The following is an 18,906-nucleotide window of genomic DNA, read 5'->3' as shown; positions in this document are numbered from 1 at the left end:
TTAATTTTCTCTCCAGTTTTTGCTCCTAATCAGCTTGCCATAACATCAGCTTGTGACAGGTCTGAACACACTGAAAACTTTTTCTGATTGCTACAGGTTACTGCAGATCTATGAAACCTTACTGCTGTTGGCAGTGTGTTGACTAACAATAACATTAGTTCCTGTTTTGTTCTACACATTGAAGTGAACCATGCATGCTGGAGGCAGCTTCTGTGCTGGGAGAGAGGCACTGGAGACAGACCTGACAGTAACTGTCCGTGGTGCTGAAATCCAGCAACAATGCAAGGCAAGCGCTTGGCAATGTATTGTACTCATTTAGGAATGCCAGCTGTGTAGTGGAAAAATATTACCGTACTCTGATGCACAGGGAAAGGAGACACTGCCTTAAAATCATCCTGACAAATGTAACAATAAAAGGGGCCACACACGGTACAGATTTTTTATTTTGATTCAATTTGAACAATCCGACTGAGATTTCAGTTGATTGGAAGTTTTGAATAGGTAGAAAAAAAACAAATTTTTGTAAAACTAATACCTTTTAGGTTTTGAAGCAATTGTTAGATTTAACACACGTGTGTTCAAGAGTGCCACAATTTCAGGAAAAGAAAAGAGATCATAAATGTGGAAAAAGTTTGTTTGATAAAAAAACATGGCTAATTATTTACTCAAACAACTTTTGACCATTTTGCATTTTCCATCGACATTTATCATCATATTCCATCTCTGTACAGCTATCCATATCTCATGCAATCATCATTTGCTGTTTAGCATACAATGACCACTGAACACCTCATGGCTACCTACAACTGCATTTGCGACATCCTATTTAGCTACAAGCACCCAGTGATTTCTGTTTATTAATTACATAAATAAACCAAGTACAATACAATGCATGGAAATCCCTGCATATTGAGCGCTGTGCATTTTCATCTACACTGTCTGTGCTCGCTTGCTGAAGCATTACAAAAAAGCAATCCCAAATATTGACTGAATTAAGATACAGTGTACTATATTTCCTTGCAAATGACAATTTCTGATATAGTAAACTTCTGATTTAGTAAAACACTTTGCCTAATCTAGCATGCAGACTGCAGCAGTTTCAGGCTAAACTGACCTTTATCAGTGCAAGCCAAATTATCATTGCACAATCATTAACCCTAAACACTCACAACAACCTGGAAATCCAGTAATGATGAAAACAACTAGAATGCAAGTTGTATTCGATTGCACTAATGGAGGATATCTCCTTCCAAAACAGATTGCATGCAAAAGCATTCTGTACTAATCCCTTCCACCAGCGCTGAGGTTCCCTCCATTCAAAAGGGTCCCTACGCTACACACTAACAGAGAGAACCTCAGCATTAGTGAAAGCCAAGGCTGTGCAGGCGCATTCGCCGCAACCAAAACTGAGCCGTGGCGGGGGACCAGAGGGTCATAAAATACCGGCGCGGGCACAAATCGATTGCAGGGGGGCCGGAAGAAGCCCAGGTAAGTAAAACGGTTTTTTCTTGCTATGCTTAAGTGTCCCTTTAAACTGGAATGGTTCAGTGGTGGAAATGCAGACAAATCTTAGGTAGATAGATCATGTGGTATAAACAAAGGCATCTAGAACTACAAGGCTTCAGTACAAATCATTGAACTACCAGGTTTTAAACCTCATCCAGAAAGGAGAACTAAAATAGGTAAAATAAACGGGTGCCGATTTCTTAACTGTCATTTTCACCACAATGCCAAGCACTAGGATTCAGCCACGCATTGTTTCATGTTAAATATGGCTTCTTTTACTCTAATATGATCTCATTAATAAACAGCTAAAAGTTCTGTTAAGATGCAGAATTTCCCATCAAAACAAGAGAACAAAAGAGATGACTTTGTAATATTTATTGATGCCTCTCCCACACAGTGTGAGTAAAGCAGCCGTTTCTTGCCATTAGCATAAGAATGCCAGGGCTAATTTATAAGCAGTGTGGTAGGAATGCGTGAATAGGGCTCATCAACGAGATGCAAATATTTCTGAGGATTATGATTCATGCAGGTTTATGTAAAGTATCGAATTTATGCAACTTGAAAATGGACCAATCAAACCCCACCCAGGTTTAAATTGATTGGTCTATTTTCAAGCTGCATACATTTACATACAAATTTACATAGTCTTGCCTGAACTGGGAAATATTTACACCTCATTGATCATCCCTATGCCTGAGGCAGAAGGTTGGCTTTTATTCCCATTTGCCATAAAGTAATTAGGTTTGCCAATCATTCATTTGGAAGTCTGCGGTGGATTATTTATCACCTTATAGCCACCTGTCTATATCACAGGCTCTCTCAACCGGGGTTCCCTGGAACCCCAAGATTCCTTGAGGTCCTTGCAGGGGTTCCCTGGAACCACAGGGTTCAATGAGGACATTACAGGGGTTGCCTGGAACCACAGGGTTCAATGAGGACATTACAGGGGTTCCCTGGCATATGCCCTCTGGTGAGAGTGGCCTCAGATGGTGGGGTGAAAAACAGTACGATAGTAATGGTGGCAACTATAATTTAAAAAAAAGCCGAGACAGGTTACAATTATAGGGAGCACTATAGAGGAGGGGCATGGAATAGGGGCTAAACAAGGAGACTGTTGCTGTGAAAAAAAAAAAAAAAAGCCACATCTTTTAAAGTGTAACGGTCGGGCATAAAATAAAAAATCAATTCTTTAATTTTACCTGATAAACAAGTAATACGGATGCTAACCAGGCAATCCAAAAGTTAAAATCTCTATTACTTTTCTTGTTTATAAATGATCATTCCCCAGTTTACCTGACTGTTATTTGGTACGTTGCTGCACAAAGGAAGTTGCAGGGCATGCTGGGTTGTCTTTTTTTGCTTCTTTATTTTCTCTCAGACTTAACTAATGTACAGAGGCAAAAAAGGACAACCCAGCATGCCCTGCAACTTCCTTTTTACGGCAACGTACCAAATAAGAGTCAGGTAAACTGGGGAATGTTCATTTATACACAAGAAAACTAAAAGAGATTTTCTTTTTTGGATTGTCTGGTTAGCATCCTTATTAGGCCTCTTGCACACTGCAAGCGATTCAGATTCAGATTCCGCTTTTTAATCAGTTTTTACATCCGATTCAGATTCTGATTTGCAGTTTGCTCCCTGCACACTGCAAATCGGAATCTGAAACTGATGTAAAAACTGATTAAAAAGCGGAATCTGAATCGGAATCGCGTGCAGTGTGCAAGAGGCCTTACTTGTTTACCAGATAAAAATAAAGAATTGATTTCTGATTTTATGCCCGACCGTTACACTTTAAAGACCGTGCCACCTGCAAAATAAATGCTTCTGCTTCTGCTAATGCAGGGGTTCCCTGAGATCCAAAACATTATTTGATGGGTTTCCGGATGAAAGAAAGTCAGATATAAAGTCACCAAGGTTTACAAAGGTTTTAAAGTATGACCAACAAGTTCAATGCCAGTGGCAGATCATCACATTAAAGTGTCTGTCAGCTGAAAGCACAACTACACAGACAAGTATGTAAAATAGTTCAGCCTAAGGCAAAATCATTGTGGTAAAAATGATTAACACTTCTCACTTTAAAAATAACACCATATGAAAATAATGGCCATAGAATTGTATGGAAACCTGCGTACTGCATTTATGGTCCAGCCCTAATGACCTCTGCATGAAGATCACCACTGGGTCTTAAACGTTCCTCCACACATTAGATTAAACTTGGCCAAGGTGGCTGCTAAAGACCACTTCATGTGAGAATCTACAGTGGCCCTAATATGCCGGTGAGAGAATTGGCCACGCTGGATCATCTTGCCTGAATGCAACCAGACGCCATGGTTTTCTCCTGTGCTCTGCCCCCTCAGTCACGCGCCATACATGGTCTGTCCGTCATGCTCCACAGTGATGGAATGTAGAGCATGGAAATAAATATGGTAGCCTCCACATGTCTCTCTATGTCTCTCACTTCGGGTTCCTTTTAAAGTGAGTGTTACGTGCACAATTTACACCAGTTTAACTTACCTGGGGCTTTTCCTAGCCCCCCCTGTAGTTGGTCCCTCACTGTAGCTGTAGTTGGTCCCTCGCTACCATTTTATGCAGCTTCTTTCAGCCGCTGTACCCTTCTGAAAGTTGGTCCACTCAGCCAGCCACTGCATCTGTGTGGGAGTGCCTCCTCGATCACAGACCCGTGGCTGGGAGCGTGTGGCCGGGACCTACATGAAGCTGCTAAAGCAGAGTTCCCCAACCCTGTCCTCAAGGCCCACCAACAGTACATGTTTTGCAGGAAACCCCCAAACATGCACAGGTGAGGTAATTAGTGTCTCAGCACAGCTGATTACCTACCTCTGTTGATTTTCCAGAAAAAAATGCACTGTTGTGGGCCTTGCGGACAGGGTTGGTGAACACGGTGCTAAAGCATGAAAAGTGGAATTATGGCGAGGCACCAGGAGGACTATAGATGGCTAGAATAAGCCCCAGGAAAGTTAAGTCATCTTGATTTCATGTGGTTGCCAGATAGACATCTTATGAAAGTCATGCTGGCGAATATAACAGTTAGAGAATGACAGCTTGAATATATATATGCTATTGTGGCATAGTGTATACAGAACTAATGTGAGCCATGCTGGTAAATGACATCACATGGAATAATCATAATGCCGTGTACAAGTTACACACTACATTCACAAAGATAATTTTCCATGACCTGATCCGTTTACGCTCTACCTTTACTGATGAGGAATTATAAAAAATGGTGACATCATCCTGAAGCCTTATCATGAAGAATAGTTTGGATTTCTTTCTCCTGGCAATGTAATAAGATCATCAAGCACTCTGCTAGCTATGAGCTAAGTGTCAAGGCCTGTTCCCAGCACTAGATGCATCCATCCATTACATGGAAGGTCTCAGCGCAGGCCATGCCAGAATAAGCTCACAGCGGAAAATGGGAAATTAAATGTGTGCATCGCACCGTACAGCTCGAAAGAAAATATAAACAATACCTTTAGTGTTACCCCGATGACATTAATGGCCTCTATAACCTGAGGGTGATTGGTGTGCTCTACCAGCTCTTCACAGATCCACACTCCAAGACAGCAGATGGCAATGCACCTTAAACACAGCATATTAAGTGTAAGCAATACAATGACAGCGAGAGGAAGAGCAGAATGTCTTAATGGAACTGTAGGAACATCAAATCACACCAGCCTAGAGTCATAAAAGCACACTGAAAAAAAGAGCACATTGACGCTGGCAAAATAGGATTATAAATAACTAAAGTGCGGCCGGTACCATTAGGACACATTAAAAGTGAATTGTAAAGATGACCTGAATCCCCAATCCGCTACAAACAAGGGCAAGTGACAAACGAAAGCTAGGCATACGCTAATCAATTTTATTCTAAACAGATTAGACATAAGATTTGATATAAACACAGAATCTAATAAAGAATAAGAACGTGTTGATGTATGTTTGGCTGCATGATTGATGCGACAAGTGCATTTTTATTGCATTCGGCGTGGTGGGAGTGTGTGGGGGTCTCAAGCAACAACAGCACACGATGCATGTTCCTGTAGCGTTCTGCTCAATCAGGTAGCACAAACCCAGCAATGGTACCATGTTTGACCAGGTTTCTATTAAAGTCTGATTGCAATGGAGTCCTGCAAAGCAGTAAAATGATCATGATTTCCAGAAAGAGCATATACATATACAGCACAAGAGCATATACACAACATCTACTGTATAAATCAGGATTTACTAGATTTTCATGATCGTATTTTGTATTTAATGTACACCTGAAGAGATAAGCATATGGAGTCTGCCATAATCATTTTCTTTTAAACAATACCATTTGCCTGACAGTCCTGCTGAATGTTTTGGTTACATTAGTGTCTGAATTATACACCTGAAACAAGCATTCAGCTATTAGTCAGACTTCAGTCACAGCACCTGATCTGCATGCTTGTTCAGGGTATAGGACAACCAGGTAATTTATATTGTTTAATAAGGATACCAGAGACCAACTTGCTCTGCTTAAAAACATGTTGTGCTGGTGGGAGGGGGGGTCAGTGTTCACATATCACCCCCTCTGTTCTCCCCTTTTCTGCCCCTATTGTGGCTCCCGACCCAACCGTCTGGTATGGAAATTCCCCCCCTGAACGCGCTCCTCACTTTTCCCTAGATGCGCCCGCTTTTGCAGGCATCCTGGCATGCGCGCTCCACAGCCCTTAGCAGTTCCTGCTGTGGAGACGTACTTACTATATGCCTGTGACGCAAAAAAGAAAATCCCCCAGCTGCTTTTGGCTCCCGGCCAGGCAGCGCGTCTCCACAGCAGGAACTGCTGAGGCCTGTGGTGAGAGCATGTCAAGACGACTGCAAGAGCGGGCACGTCTAGGGAAGAGCGAGAAGCACGTTCACAGGAGAGAATTTCCATACTGGACGGTCGGGTGCCACAACTGGGTAAATGGAGGCACGGAGAGTCTAACAGAGGAATCGGTAAGTGAACCCCCTCGCACCAGCATAAAATGTTTTTTAAGCAGAGCAATGGTATTGTTTAAGGTGTACTTGAAGTGACATGTAACATGGGATGAGTGAAACATAGGTACATATAGTATTACTTCTACTAAGAAATAATCTTCTTGGAGAGCAAGTGTTAAAAGTCTATGCAAATTAGTTTGTCGAAACGCTTGTCAAATTCAGCCTAGTGTTTTGAAGTTAGGAGACAAAAACACTTATTAAGCTGAGAAAACCCTGCTGATAAGGTTTTAGTGCTAAAAAGTTCAAAGGTCATTATTGCTGTTTGATTTGTGGCTGTATGAAGCTGATTTTACATAAGATTGCTGCTATTTAAAATTAAGTCCTTAAACTGAAAATAAAAATATAAGACTCAGCTCTAGGTTACTAATGTTCTATTTACCATTAGTAAAAGACATACGACTTATTTCAAATGTTTATTTTCACTTAAGGTTTGCTTTAAACATTTAAAATCTGCCTTTAACAGGGTCGGGGCTGCCAATGTTAAAACCACGCCGCACTTCTGGCTGGCTAAGCCTGTTGCAGCAGTTTTGAAGCTGGCGGCTGCTGAGCATGGGAGGCAATAGCACGTCCCCGCCAGCACAGATCGTGGGTGACTATCTATAGGTATTGGTGCCCATGCGCCACACAGTCTTTAGTTAAGGTTCATCTGTGTAACTGCCCTGAAGAAGAAGGCAACAACCCATGAAACTTGTTGTCAAAAGGAGAACCAGAACCATGCTTTGAACATTAAAGAACCCTTTTTCCAATATATTTATCAGTCATGAGTCATCATAAGAGGTAAGATACCGCTCTATATAATTATTTATTATTTGTTTGCTGAGCAATCCCAGAACATACATCCATTGGGCGCCTCCCTAAAAACACCCCCCTTTAAGTATTGACTGGACTTTCAGAAAATTCCTGAATGTGGACATAACGAAACACCTATATTTTTACAACTGCTTAGTTATCTTTTACCTGGCAGCTTCACTTGGCTCTTCTCTGGCATTCTTCAATAAACTGTTCACTAGGACGCTCTAACACAGAAAGAGAAACAAAGTACAGTATATTATCACTAAAATTCCAATTTTGGTATCACATGTGTTAAAAGTCCTAATTTACTATTTTGCATGTTTCATTGGTAGTAAAGACCAATAGGGGACTACACCATCTCTCACACAATGTTCACATTCGATGCAACTGTTCCAGAGAAACGTCCTTTGGAAATGTCAGTCATGTGACACAGAGATCTGTGCACAAAACAGGGAGCTGCCAGGAGAGTGGGTGTTTCTTCCTCTGCACAGAGTCATCACTTAACCACACATCTCCTTAAGCAGACAGAGGAGGTGGGCAGTTTCAGTTCCATGATCACAGTAAAAGACTGGCTGGTCTACCCCCTGACTACTTCAGGAAAATTATAACAGGAGAGATGGAGGAAGTCAGCACCGCAAACCCAATAAGTCAGGTAATTAAACACAAATAATGCAAAAATGGCTTGTGTGCAACGAACAACACATTGGCCCTAATTCATAAAGCATTGCCGCATTCGGTAATGCAAAAAACCGCTGACTTTACTGAGCACTTAGGGAAATGTCAATTCATAAAGATTGTTACCGCATGGAAAGCTGAAATTACAGAGCAGTGCGGAAAATTACCAACTTGTGCGGTAAATACCTAAACAAATGTCAGTAAATGTAAATTCATAAAGACTAGAACATGCGATAAAGCCCAGAAACATTACCGGAAGCTCTGATATGGCATAAACAGTGCGGAGACTGTGCAGAGCCGTAACACGAAGAAGCACAGAGAGCTATGACTGACAGGAGCAGAGAGCCAATAGGAGCAGCCCCTGTCTCCTGGAAATCCCACTGATCGGATGTTGATAGGTTTCGCAGGCTTCTCTAGTTTTTCTACCCCCCCCCCGGCAGCGAGCAAACAGAACAGAACAGAACAAAACAAAAGAGGTTTCCCCTGCAGCCATTCAGCCGTCTAACCCTTTAGGTTCCTGTTTGAAGATGCAGAGGAGCTACTGGGGAAATCACCTAAGCAGGGCATGTATAAAGTTTCTTGGAGTTCATCTAAGCTGTTGCAATTAAATAAAATGTTAAAGGACAACTGTAGTGAGAGGAATATGGAGGCTGCTATATTTACTTCCTTTTAAGCAATACCAGTTGCCTGGCTGTCCTGCTGATCCTCTGGCTCTAATACTTTTAGCCATAGACCCTGAACAAGCATGCAGCAGATCAGGTGTTCCTGACACTATTGTCAGATCTGACAAGATTATCTGTATGCTTGTTTCTGGTCTAATTCAGACATGACTGCAGCCAAATAGACCAGCAGGACAGCCAGGCAACTGGTTTTGTTTAAAAGCAAATACAGCCTTGCATATCCTTCCCACTACAGTTGTCCTTTAAGCAAGACTAATAGACAGATTAAGAGCCAGCAGGGACGGAATAACAAACATGTACAATCTAAAGTGATGTCGGGATGCCTCTTACTATTGTACTGCCCTCACTACACAGAACAGCATGTAACAACTGCTCTGCTGTTACCGAACAGGTTTCTGTACTGCAAATCACTGTATGCTACAATCTGCACCATATGCAATCAGCATTAGTCTTAACTACGGTATTTTCCGTCTTAAAATGAGGAGAAAAAGTCCCTGCATCTTATACGGCAAAGTCAGGGAATCCCCATCTTACGAACTCCCCTTGATACGTACCGCCGACACGTTGGGAATTCCATGCCTGTGTGTCCGTTCCCCTGCATGCCTCTGCTCCACCCCCCTTGTCTCTCCTGGCCTTCCGTGTGTATAGACAGCATTGTGTAGCAGCAGCTTACCTAATCCATGCTCCCGCAGGAGTCCTCCGTCTCTTCCGTGCAGCTTCCTCTAGTAAATGACTTGTACAGATAGCATCATCAGTACAAGCCGCTCACTAGAGGGAGAAGTGCAGAGGAGATGGGCGCATGGAGGTAGGATTATTTAGGATTTATATAGTTTTCCACAGTGCTTTACAATTTTTTTTCCCTTTAATTTGAAAACAAGCCATAATTAACAAATATGTTTTCTCTAAATTCTACAGATTTCTCTTTTGTTTTTCTTGAACCATAAACGTTATAGATTTGTTACCTTAATATCTTTATTTTCAATGATGATGTCACTGCCTCCGGGTGAAGACTCCAATAAGGAGAGATCTCTGTAAACATTTGGGAAGCACACAAGTGACCCGAGGATAATCTGAGCTTCCAGTCGTGGTGCCTAGGCAAGAAAATATACAGCAAGTGAAAAAGGCTTAATTTTTATTGTTTTGTTTTAACCAGTCATTTTTTGTCATAACAACCAACGATTTATACAGGAAAATCATAACGATTAACAAGGTTGCCCAAACTTTCACACCCCCCTGTATAACCAAAATAAATGTGTTTGAATATCTGTTAGCTATTTATACATATACTTAAAGGGACTCCGAGCAGTGCAGAAACTATGGAAAGATGCATATCATTTTAAAGCTCTCTTTCTCCTCTTTCCAATGATATATAAAACGCTGCCCTACGTCTTTTAGTTTTCGCTATTTTCGCGATTGAAATTGCCGCCGCCGCGATTTCAATCGCGAAAATAAAGAAAACTAAAAGGCGTAGAGCAACGATTTAGGTGTCGCCAGAAAGAGGAGAAAGAGAGCTTTAAAATGATATCCATCTTTCCATAGGTACATTGTATTACACAGGCCGACTTTTTCTGCTGAATGGAGCTGCTGACACTGGGGAAAGTGTCGTCCTGTGTAATACAAGTAACTATGGAAAGATGGATATCATTTTAAAGCTCTCTTTCTCCTCTTTCTGGCGACACCTAAATCGTCGCTCTACGCCTTTTAGTTTTCTTTATTTTCGTGATTGAAACCGCGGCCGCGGCAATTTCAATCGCGAAAATACCGAAAACTAAAAGGTGTAAGGTGGCGATATATATATAACATTGGAAAGAGGAGAAAGAGAACTTTAAAATGATATGCATCTTTCCATAGTTTCTGCACTGCTCGGAGTCCCTTTAAAAGTCTAATTCTAGGAGGGAAAAAAAATGTTTTGGATAAAGTAGTAAAGGGCCACGGCATCTTTTGATTTTTATTGCTGTTCTGTGCCCCCATCTGTGACAATTTTTATCACAGTCGGTCAAGACAGGAAGAAAGGAAATTAATCGAAGCCAGTGACAGAGACAGTGGAATATGGAGGATTTAAAATCCCAGCTAGTTTTTGTTGTTGTCTTGTGTCCCCAGGATGAACAGACTTCATGTTAAAGTCACACAATTCCAGAGGTCCTAGGGACAGAAGGTGAAAGGATAATCTCTATACTGTTGACACGGAGAACAATACAAACAAAAAATAAACTATAAACTTTCTCACACTATTTTAAAACAAAAATAAAATTATTTCCAGGAATTGGGTTTTAAGCAATACTGAAATTAACAAATATTGTTCCTGGAAAAAGAAAAGTTTACAGGTAGACAGTTTCAAATGTCAAGATATGAGGAGGCAGATCAGAAGTAGTCAGGTAGATCTGGGGATCTCCTGCCTACTTAGTGTAACTGAAATACTGAACAAGTACCGGTAGATAAACTAACCAAGGGATGGTGTGATGCCCGAGAGGAGAGCAGGGCCAAAAACAAAGCCTTCGAGAACCCTAACCTCAAAAAGAATATGAGGTAATATTGAAAAGTGCCTGGTAAGGACCATCCAAGTAGGGGAAGAATCATGAGAGAACATTGTTTAGCACAACGACAGAGTGCGGAGTTTGCAGCAACATGGGATGGCCAATGGTGTCAAAAGCAGGTGTATAAAAGAGAAACAGGAACAAATAGTCACTTATCACATTAGCGAGGAAGCAAGAAAGAGCTCAGCAAACATACAAAAAGTTTAAATGGCAAGAAATACTTTATTTTACTAAATATAAAAATGGCACTTGATATGGTAAAAAGCATCTTACTGATTTACAGGAAGTATAATTTTAGTGACAAATCTGCTTTAAAAACAAGAATGTTAAGCAGACTTTTACAATCAAATGAAGCTCTACTGAGCATTATGTGTTTTTATTTCATTATTCTACTGTAAGAAAAAAAACCTCCCATAATTATTACCGCTATCAGACTGAATGGCGGAGGAATCTCCAGCATCCCAAGGAAATTTCCATCAAGGACCATTTCGTACATATTTTAAAAAAACGTAAATGTTATTCAGTCAGTATTGTGTTCCACATTTTAATGCCTCAGTAGCCGAGCGGTGACGGCAGATCGCATTAACGCCGCGGGTCTGACCCCGCTTGGCAAGTAGTTAAGCACGCTCTGATAGATTTACTCCCAATCAGTCTGCACCGGTGTGATTTTATTTCCGGTTAGCCATCTTCTTGATAATTATTTCTGCAGTGCAGTAGAGCTGGCGAGTGCCTGAGATGACAGCGACTGATTACAAGTAGTACTTATGACGGGAATTATTCTTCCCATGAGACACAATTAACCTTTACTTGGTCTGCAATGTTTTTCTCCCCTCTACAACCCCCCCCCCCCCCCCCCCCCCTTCAAAACTCCCAGTTGATTACATCATGTTATTCTCTTACTATTCTGTCAGTAATATCGGCACTGAAAAGCTTAGAAAATGGAGAGGGGCGACTAAAAATAGTGCGGCTTAGAGATGCTGCCAGATTAATGGAGCTTTATGAGCAGAAAAATACAAGGAATGCTGTACAGCTTCATGCCTCAGTCTTCCAGTGTGGCTTAGCGAGCTTCATACTCTCTCTCCAAGCCTGGCAAATTGCTGCGGAGAACAAGACAAAGCATACGCTCCAAAGCTGCTTTCTCTCCAAGGGAACATCTCCCTTGATAGGCTATTTGCAGGCAAGCGTCCGAAAAATAATAGAAAAACTAGATTATCACTGCTAAAATGTGTTCTCTGTACTGTATCTATCTAATAAAACAGGACAGCTTTACATGGCAGAATCCTAGGTGGATTTCCAGAATTCACATTGCCTTTGGCAACTATCTGTGGACAGGCTCAGGTCAGGCAGATATGTGCTCAGCAACCGGTGGCATAATTAGCTTGTGGATATTGTGATCATGAGCTTATGTGTAGTGTGCGAACCAAGTCATCCTATGGGATAAATAGAGCAAACAAAAGAAGCCATACTTTATTGTGCAAGCATGTGTTTGAGACCCAACATGTTAAGAACTTAGAGACTCTGAAGCGAAAAAAAAATTATGATATAATGATTTTTATGTGTAGTACAGCTAAGAAATAAAACATTAGGAGCAGAGTCATAAGCCTAATATTGTTTCCTGTACAGGAAGAGGTAAGCAACTCCAGTTATCTATGCAAAAGAGCCATTGAGCTCCACAAGAGAGCTCTGTCTTCTGAAGCTTGTTATCTCAACTGTCAGTCACTGTATTTTCTTTTTACAGAGCAGGTCAGTGAACTTGTGCAGAGAAAATCATTGAGAATGCTGAGTAGTGTGTAAACTGCAAATATCAGAGAATGATGCAATGATATAAAAAACACTATATAACTGAAAATAAAAATATGAGAATATTTTGTTTGCTACTAATGTTCTAGTAATTATCCGTACTACACAACCAATTCATACCAAATTTTTTTCCGCTTCAGTGACTCTTTAGAAGTGTATTTAATAGTGATATCCAAAAGTACAAACTGTTGTCTTACAGCATTTTATTTTCAGAAATGTAGGTCAAGTGTAAATGCTGGCTATAACTAAAGCAATCTAGTGCTTCTATTGGCTGCTAACCGTTCATGCACTGCTCTGGATCAATGCTGTTCTGCCAGTCAGGACAAATCAAAAATGTCGATGAAAGGGGTGGAACATTCTGATCTATTTCTCACTTTTACACCCATTTTTTCCCTTGCAATTGTTTTGTTATAGCCACCCTTCATTTTACTAGATGCTTTATAAAAGGTTATCACAACTTGATTTTAGAAATGCTGCAAAAAAAAATAATAAATCAAGCTCAGCAAAGATTCTGATTGGTTGTTGTGGGCAACAATGTTGCTTCAGGTTGCTGGCTACTTATCTCTATCAGTTACTAGTATCAGCTGAAACGATAATTGGTGGTTGATTCATAAACTGTTTTTAGAATGTTGCTATACAGACAAGCTGCATGGCTACAGCTGAGCAGTTTGTTCTGTTCTATGGAGTGAGACAAGGGAACAGCGTTTAGCAGGTGGCAAAACATTGTGGACATTCATTGCTTTGTGATGGCTGAATGGCATTGTGGGACAGCGGTCAGGTTGTCAGATTTTCGCCTTTTCGCCTAGTATTATCAGGGCTGTGGAGTCGGTCCAAAAATCCACCGACTCCGACTCCTCAGTTTAGGATTCCACTGACTCCGACTCCTCTAATTTGCATATTACAATTTTGTTGATTAACAGTATGTAACGTGAAATTCGGCTCTAAACTGCCAACGCTTAGGAATTTTACAAGACAACTGAAGTGAGAAGGATATGTAGACTACTATATTTATTCCCTTTAGACTAAAACTAGTCCTTGATAAGAGTACTTGTAAAAGGTACAGACCAGAACAAAGAACATCTATCAGGCGCTAGGCAATGTAACTGTGGGTACATGTAAGAATGATGTGCAGGTACTCTGCAGGGGAATGAGGAGATTCTTCCTCTATTACACATTCTTCATGCACAATCTGAACAAGGTTTATGGGTGATCGACAACATCTCTCTGTTCAATGTGCACAACATTCTCAGTGGATTCCCTGCAGCTCTGTGGAGAGAGCATATGTAGAGTATAGTACTACTGTGTAACAAAGTAAACCTGAGACAGATGAAATTTATGTTTTATACATACCTGGGGCTTCCTCCAGCGCCCTTCAGGCTAATCAGTCCCTCGCTGTCCTCCTTCGCCACCTGGATCTTCTGCTATGAGTCCAGGTACTTGAGGCAGTCTGGTGTAGTGCGCATGCACACACTCCGCCACCGGGAGTGTACTACACCTGCGCAGCACTATTGTGCAGGTGCAGAACGCTCCTCGCTATGGAAGTGGCACGTAGCCAGACTGCTCTGACTGGCTGAATTACCTAGACTCATAGCAGAAGATCCAGGTGGCGGAGGAGGACAGCGAGGGACCGAATGGCCTGAAGGGGGCTGGAGGAAGCCCCAGGTATGTATAAAGCTTTTCTTTTAATTCGCCTCAGGTACCCTTTAATTCATAGTCACCAAACCAAATTTTAACAACATGTCAAATTATTTGATTTCATGAGCAAAGAGAGTGCGTACATTTGCATAAACCAGCATCAACGCAGAATTATTTCCATCTCATTGACCATCTCTATTAGTCACACACCTACACATCAGGCTTTATACTTACAGCATAGATGTTATTTCATATATAGAAGAGATTCCTGTGTACATTGATCTACTGAGCGCGCCCAAGCTGGGTTGCAGCTCTCTCAAGCTGCTCCACATCTTGTCTCAGAAATTTGACTATTTAAATACATTTGGGCATGGACAGGACCAAAAATACAGAGGAATCCTATGCATCACCTCTCTGGCAACAACTACAGCTCATCAGAAATTATGGATCACTTTGGATGGCTGAGATTTAAACTGGATTAAAATTGGACTTGGACTGAAAATGCCTAGCCTGCTAGGAGCTGACCTCAAACTTTGAAATTCTTCAACTTTCTTCAACCCTCAGCTCCTGATCCTTCTGTAAGTAACGGAAATGGCAAAAAACACCTTGTGAGCTTTCTATGTTATGACTATCCTATTTCTACATTTATTCCAAACTTTTTAAATTGAAACAAGGAACTGTCTTAATTTGTTTTAATCTGGAGCATCTCCTTTTTTTCTGAGAAGTACAGCTTGCAAAAGACCCCTTCCCTTTGATCTCAGCAGGGTGTCTATCAGCTGTCCAAATGCCACCATTAAAATACTCAGCTGAGATGCTTATCTATATTACAACCTCTGTTCCCAAGAAACTCTTACAAATAGATTCTGCTTTGATTACCCCTCTAAAATCCTTTGGGACTCTCAAGAAAACAAGGCGCGGGAAGAGGGGAGGAGGTGCAGGCACCCATAAATCAAAGCCAAAGCAATCATCACATATCTATAAATCAGCTGTATCAGTAAAGGACCCAGATAACAGAGACAGCTGCCACACTCCTGATTACAACCCCCAGCCAGGAGCTAGGAACACAGACCTCAAAGTTAAGGGAAACAACATTAAAGCAGTACTCTGCAATGCCAGGTCCATAAACAACAAAACAGCAGTTATTCATGATCTAATAGAGGCTTCAGATCTAGCTTTAATTACAGAGACATGGTTGGATCAGAACTCAGGACCCACTCTCGCAGCTGTGGTACCAGACAATTACTCAGTTTTACACTGTGAAAGGCAAAACCGCAAGGGCGGAGGATTAGCTCTGTGCTTCAAATCCAGTTTGAATATTAAACCCCTTGCTGTAGCCCCCACCCACTCTTTTGAATGTCTAGCAGCCCAGCTCTCAGCTGTAAAAAAAATAAACATACTGCTTGTCTACCGACCCCCTGACACTGGCTCAGCTTTTCTCAAGGAAATAGAACTTGTATCTTGCATAACACTGAAACACCCTAGGTGGATAATTCTTGGAGACTTTAACGCACGGGTCGATACACACTCTTCCCAATTTGGAACTAAGCTACTTCTCTCCATGAATGAACTGGGCTTCTCTCAAGCCGTCAACCTCCCTACCCACAAAAAAGGACACACTTTGGACCTCATTTTCCATTCAGAACTCCTAATATCCAATGTGGAAATTGATCCAGTAGTTTGGTCAGACCACCACACTGTCCACTTCTCCTTTACAGCACCGGCTACAAAACACCAAGTGAAAGAACTAATAAAATATCGTTCCTTGAAAGGTTTGACACCCCAACACCTTCAGAACAGCCTCAATCTAGGTGGACTGACAGATCACAACTTAGGCCTTGAATCCATGGTCCTTAAATATAACCACAATGTCTCAGCCGCTTTTGACGCCATAGCTCCCTTAAAGATTAAACGTTCCGCACCATTACATCACGCACGCTGGTTTGACAACTCTATAAAGGAACTAAAGAAACAGGGACGCAAACTGGAACGAAGGTGGCGCAAACATCAGTCTCCTGATGACAAACTTTCCCTAATTGCTCACCTGAAAAAATATCAAATGATGATTAACAAAAAGAAGTCCTTATTCCTGTCTCACGAAATTGCAAATGCAGCCAACAGACCTGCCCAACTCTTCCGCACGGTTGACAGTCTCTGCAATCCATCTTGCAGGAAATCCAGCATCAGACCTTCACAGGAACTGTGCGAGAAATTTGCCCACTTCTTCTCAGACAAAGTCTCCTCCATACGATCTGCCATTCAATTCACAGCCCCAGAAACTCATGCAGAGCCATATAACAGGTGCAAAAATAGCCTACCACCATGGTCTGATTTTAAGGTAATCACTGAAGAAGACATCTTGGATATCCTCTCAAACCTTCGCCAGACTACCTGCGATCTGGACCCTGGCCCCACTAAGTTCATGTTGAAATGCCCTGAACTATTTACACCGGCATTCCACAAAATAGTCAACGGCTCCTTACAAGAAGGGTGGTTTCCCTCTACTCTGAAAGAAGCAATAGTCAGGCCTCTACTCAAGAAACCATCCTTAGACCCAGATGCTCTAAACAGCTACAGACCTGTCTCAAACCTCCCCTTTCTGGGAAAAGTTATTGAAAAGGCTGTCTACCTCCAACTTGAAGCCAGGCTCTCCAGAAACAACATCCTTGACCCTCTTCAATCTGGTTTCAGGAAATATCACAGCTGTGAAACAGCCCTCACCCAGATTTGCAATGATCTGCTCATTGCAAGAGACAAGGGTCAATGTTCCATCCTGATTTTGCTCGACCTCTCAGCGGCTTTTGACACAGTCGATCATGAAATCTTACTCAACAGGCTACAAGAGTACTGTGGCATAGATGGCATTGTTCTCCGGTGGTTCAACTCCTTCCTGGCTGGCAGAACACAAAGGGTAGCCTTAGGGCCCTTCCTCTCCAACCCTGTACCACTAAAATACGGTGTACCTCAGGGCGCAATATTATCCCCTTTACTGTTCACCATATACATGCTGCCACTTGGAGAAATCATACAAAAACATGGCCTGACATATCATTGCTATGCTGATGACACCCAGCTATATTTGTCATTCAAACCCGATGTCACAGACCCTACTCCACAAATAAATGCATGCTTAGCTGAACTTCAGGAGTGGATGAATAATAATTGGCTAAAACTTAATGCTGACAAAACTGAGGTTCTTGTTATCGAGGGCAAGGGCTCAACAGCAAAGCAGCCCCAGTCTCAACCAACACCGCTAAGGATAGGGAGCTCAGACCTGAACAACTCAGACTGTGTGCGCAGCCTGGGAGTACTGATTGATGGGAAATTAAGCTTCAGGAATCAAATCTCAGCTGTTGTGAAACATTCCTTCTTTCACCTAAGGAATATTGTAAGGATTAAACACCTAATTCCTTCAGAGGATCTTCCAACCCTAGTTCATGCCTTCGTCACATCAAGGTTAGACTACTGCAACGTCCTCTACACAGGCCTGCATAAGAAAGACTTACGCCGCCTGCAATTAGTACAGAATGCCGCCGCAAGGCTGTTAACGAGCCAACCCCGCCATTGCCACATAACACCAACCCTGAGCTCACTCCACTGGCTACCGATAAAATGGAGAATTCTGTTTAAGATTGGCTTACTGACATTCAAATCCTTGCACAATCTGGGCCCTGGATACCTGAAGGACCTGTTGCAACTACATCACACCCCCCACAATCTTAGATCAAAAGGACGTAACACCTTGGTCACACCCAGAGTCCACCTCAAAACCTTTGGAGACAGAGCCTTTTGTCATGCTGCCCCTACACTTTGGAACTCCCTGCCACATCCAATCAGGACAGCCCCATCCCTGGAAGCATTTAAGTCTAAACTGAAAACCTACCTTTTCAGTCTGGCATTCATGAACATCTGACTATCTCCTCTGTAACACAACCCAGCCTGAAACCCTGTATTAATCTGAGACACAGCTATGCGCTTTGAGTCCTATGGGAGAAAAGCGCTTTACAAATGTTATTGTATTGTATTGTATTGTACATATCATATATACAGTCACAATCAGATGTGTATATCTGACTTTAAAAATACCGGGACTGCTTTATTTAAGCAGCACAAGTAACTAATGTTGATTGGTTTATTTCATTTTTGTGGACTGAACACAGCTATTACTGTATATATACATTATTTTTAATGACTATTATCTGAGAAATAGAACATTTTATCATATTTTCTATTTTAATTACAGTTACAAATTCATTAGGAGT

The 18,906-nt window shown here is 41.7% G+C and overlaps 1 protein-coding gene across 3 annotated transcripts in view; it reads right to left on the bottom strand.

Moving 5' to 3' along the window:
- Positions 1–18,906, bottom strand: part of RALGAPA2 (Ral GTPase activating protein catalytic subunit alpha 2) — a 493,961-nt gene that overhangs the window by 232,046 nt on the left and 243,009 nt on the right. For all 3 annotated transcript variants that reach the window (XM_068232435.1, XM_068232436.1, XM_068232437.1), the window contains 3 exons: positions 9,641–9,769; positions 7,489–7,547; positions 4,998–5,106 (listed from right to left, as the gene is read on the bottom strand). In XM_068232435.1, the coding sequence (XP_068088536.1) occupies positions 4,998–5,106; positions 7,489–7,547; positions 9,641–9,769 (297 nt within the window). The remainder of the gene's footprint in view (positions 1–4,997; positions 5,107–7,488; positions 7,548–9,640; positions 9,770–18,906) is intronic.

Source organism: Hyperolius riggenbachi, chromosome 4 (assembly GCF_040937935.1).
Source record: "Hyperolius riggenbachi isolate aHypRig1 chromosome 4, aHypRig1.pri, whole genome shotgun sequence".
Classification (NCBI taxonomy): Eukaryota; Metazoa; Chordata; class Amphibia; order Anura; family Hyperoliidae; genus Hyperolius; species Hyperolius riggenbachi.
The sequence above is the reverse complement of the archived record's forward strand: the minus strand, read 5'-3'. Positions and strand labels throughout refer to the sequence as shown.